The following is a 2,824-nucleotide window of genomic DNA, read 5'->3' as shown; positions in this document are numbered from 1 at the left end:
TTTTTTTTTTTTTATTTTAAGATTTATTTATGTATAAGTACAGAAGAGGGCATCAGATCCCATTACAGGTGGTTGTGAGCCGTCATGTGGTTGCTGGGAATTGAACTCAGGGCCTCTGGAAGGTGAATCAGTGCTCTTAACCACTGAGCCATTTCTCCAGTCCTTGTTTTGTGTTTTTAAGATAGGGTCTGTTTGCTTCTCTGGCTTCTGGCCAACCTGGAACTCATTAAAATCAAGAAAATCGACCTTCCTCTGCCTCCAGAGTACTAGGATTAAAGGCTTGAGACCCAGAAAGGAAGATAAGCAGTGGCACAGGCAGCTCACCAGCTGCAGACACATGTGAAGGATAGCTGTGGTAGCAGAGTCTGCTGTAGACCTCCACCCCAGTCCATGTTCCCAGCATACGTCAGGGTGGTGTACAGGCACAGTCCACCACAGGGGCCTCATTAAACCCTGGGATGGGGGAGGATGGCGCTGAGAGTAAAGCTTAGCCTGACTGCTATGTAAGGATCTAGAGAGGGAATCTCAGTCTTGCTTCCTCAAGGCTGTCATGAGGGACCCCTCTCTTAGATGACATGAAGTAGGCTGCTGCTGCCCCAAGTACTGAGGCACCTCCTGGGACAGTGGCCTACCCTTAGTGATGTGGTGTTGGTGTCAGGGGCAGAGGGTACTCGGAACTGTGGGGAAGGTTGTGGGAACCAGAACATGCTCAGTGTGCCTAGAAGCTGATGAGGGGTCTCTGTTCTTTTCAGTCTCTCTCTCCAGCCTTTTGTCTACCCAGTCTGCACCCCAGAAGGTGTCGTCTTTGACTTGCTGTAAGTTTACTCTTGAATTTTTAAATTTCTTTTTTTTATTTGTGTGTGTGTCTGCCTACCTACCTGAGTGCATGTGTGGTATTTGTGTGTGTGCAATTGTGTTCAGGTGCATGTATATGTGGAGGCCAGAGGTTGACCTCACGGGGCTTTCTCTGTTGCTCTTTACCTTATTTTTTTTAAGAGACAAGACCTTGTCAGTAAATTTGGCATTCTCAGCTAGACTGGATAACCAGAAGGCTCCCATTTCCACCTGTCTCAATGCCTCCAGCTCCCACTAAATTTACAGATGGGTGCTGTCCTCAGCTGGCTTTCTTTTTCTTTTTCTTTTTTTTTCGAGACAAGGTTTCTCTGTATAGCCCCGACTGTCCTGAAACTCACTCTGTAGACCAGGCTGGCTTCGAACTCAGAAATCCGCCTGCCTCTGCCTCCCAAGTGCTGGGATTAAAGGCGTGTGCCAACACTGCCTGGCTCTTTTTCTTTTAAGTATATATGTATGTATGTATGTATGTATGTATGTATTTATGTGAGTATACTAACTGTAATCAGGATCAGATCCCATTACAGATGGTTGTGAGCCACCATGAAGTTGCTGGGAATTAAACACAGGACCTCTGGAAGAGGAGTCATTGCTCTTAACCAGTAATCCATCTCTCTAGCCTTATCGTGTCTGGCTTTAACGTGGGTTCTTGGAATACAAATTTCAGGCTTTTGTGTTTGCATTAGAAAGTACTTTATCCACTAAGTTGTCTTCCCAGCACTCTATATTTAATTTTGATTTAATAAATAAGACAGGATTCTTGATACCAATTAGAGAAAGCAATGTAGAGTTTGTGGCTCTAAGCAGGGTCAAGGTTACTAAAATCTTGTCCCTAGAAATCTCATGATGTCCAGGTGAGCCTGTTTGATAACTGAGAGGGACAACTGGGCCTTCAGGCACATGGGAGAAGTGACCTCTAGCAGGCAGCACTAGCTGGCAGATGCTGTTGCAATGGAGTGGAGCGAGTCCTTCTCTCCCATGTCTTAGAGGCCAGCTGCTTGCACATGAGGAATAGAGATTCTCTGCTTGGTGAAAGCAGAGCTGTAATGAGAGGTGCAGAGTTCTCTGCATTATATTTTGAAGCACTGCACCCTATTTTATGTTCCGGCTAAGCTTGTTTGAGATCCTACATTTTTTTTCTAAAATTTGTTATAAAAAAAAAGGAAAATACTTCAATAGAACAACTTACCACAATGATCGCACTGTCCAGGATCATCAGTGAATGTCTCTGCCCTCTTGGCCCTGTACACATATTTGGTGGGTGCAGGGGGAGGGAGAGTCTCACTGTATTGCCCTGGTTGGTGTTGTATACCTGGGTTTGAGTGACTTCCTGCTCTCATAAATCTCACAATAGCTAAGCTTACACCATGCGTAGTTTATCGCTGTGCATGACCTCAGTATAATTTTTGATGCTGACCCAGTATTTTTTTTTTAAGATTAATTTGTTTATTATATGTAAGTACACTGTATCTGTCTTCAGATGCACCAGAAGAAGGCGTCAGATCTCATTACGGATGGTTGTGAGCCATCTTGTGGTTGCTGGGATTTGAATTCAGGACCTTCGCAAGAGCAATCAGTGCTCTTAACCGCTGAGCCATCTCTCCAGCCCCTGCTGATTCAGTATTTTGTTATATAGATATACTCACATTTGTTTGCCTCTTTGCCTAGGTAAATTCTTGTTTATATGTAACTGCAGTAAAACTTTGGCAAATGCCAAGTATAGTTCAGCGGAAAAGCACATTCTTAGTGTGCACAAGTGTTCAGTTTCCAGTGCGAGAAAAACTCCAGACACTGATATATTTGAAAACACATGAGTCTGCTAGTGCACCCCTTCTTTAAGGCACTCTTCAAGTCTGTAGAGAGGTGCTGCCTGCTCTCCACTCTCGCCTGGGCGCAGCTCTAAGGCCTCAGGGCTGCCACTGCCAGCTCTGTGCTCTGGTGATCTCCTCTCCTCTCCTCCCCTCCCCTCCCC

At 45.1% G+C, this 2,824-nt stretch overlaps 1 protein-coding gene across 3 annotated transcripts in view; it reads left to right on the top strand.

Moving 5' to 3' along the window:
* The window catches only part of Ppil2 (peptidylprolyl isomerase like 2), a 29,897-nt gene that overhangs the window by 7,701 nt on the left and 19,372 nt on the right, over nucleotides 1–2,824 (top strand). For all 3 annotated transcript variants that reach the window (XM_031363237.1, XM_031363239.1, XM_031363240.1), the window contains one exon: nucleotides 753–815. In XM_031363237.1, the coding sequence (XP_031219097.1) occupies nucleotides 753–815 (63 nt within the window). The remainder of the gene's footprint in view (nucleotides 1–752; nucleotides 816–2,824) is intronic.

Source organism: Mastomys coucha, unplaced genomic scaffold (assembly GCF_008632895.1).
Source record: "Mastomys coucha isolate ucsf_1 unplaced genomic scaffold, UCSF_Mcou_1 pScaffold12, whole genome shotgun sequence".
NCBI lineage: Eukaryota > Metazoa > Chordata > Mammalia > Rodentia > Muridae > Mastomys > Mastomys coucha.
Note: the sequence above shows the minus strand (reverse complement) of the source record. Positions and strands in the feature narration are given on the sequence as shown.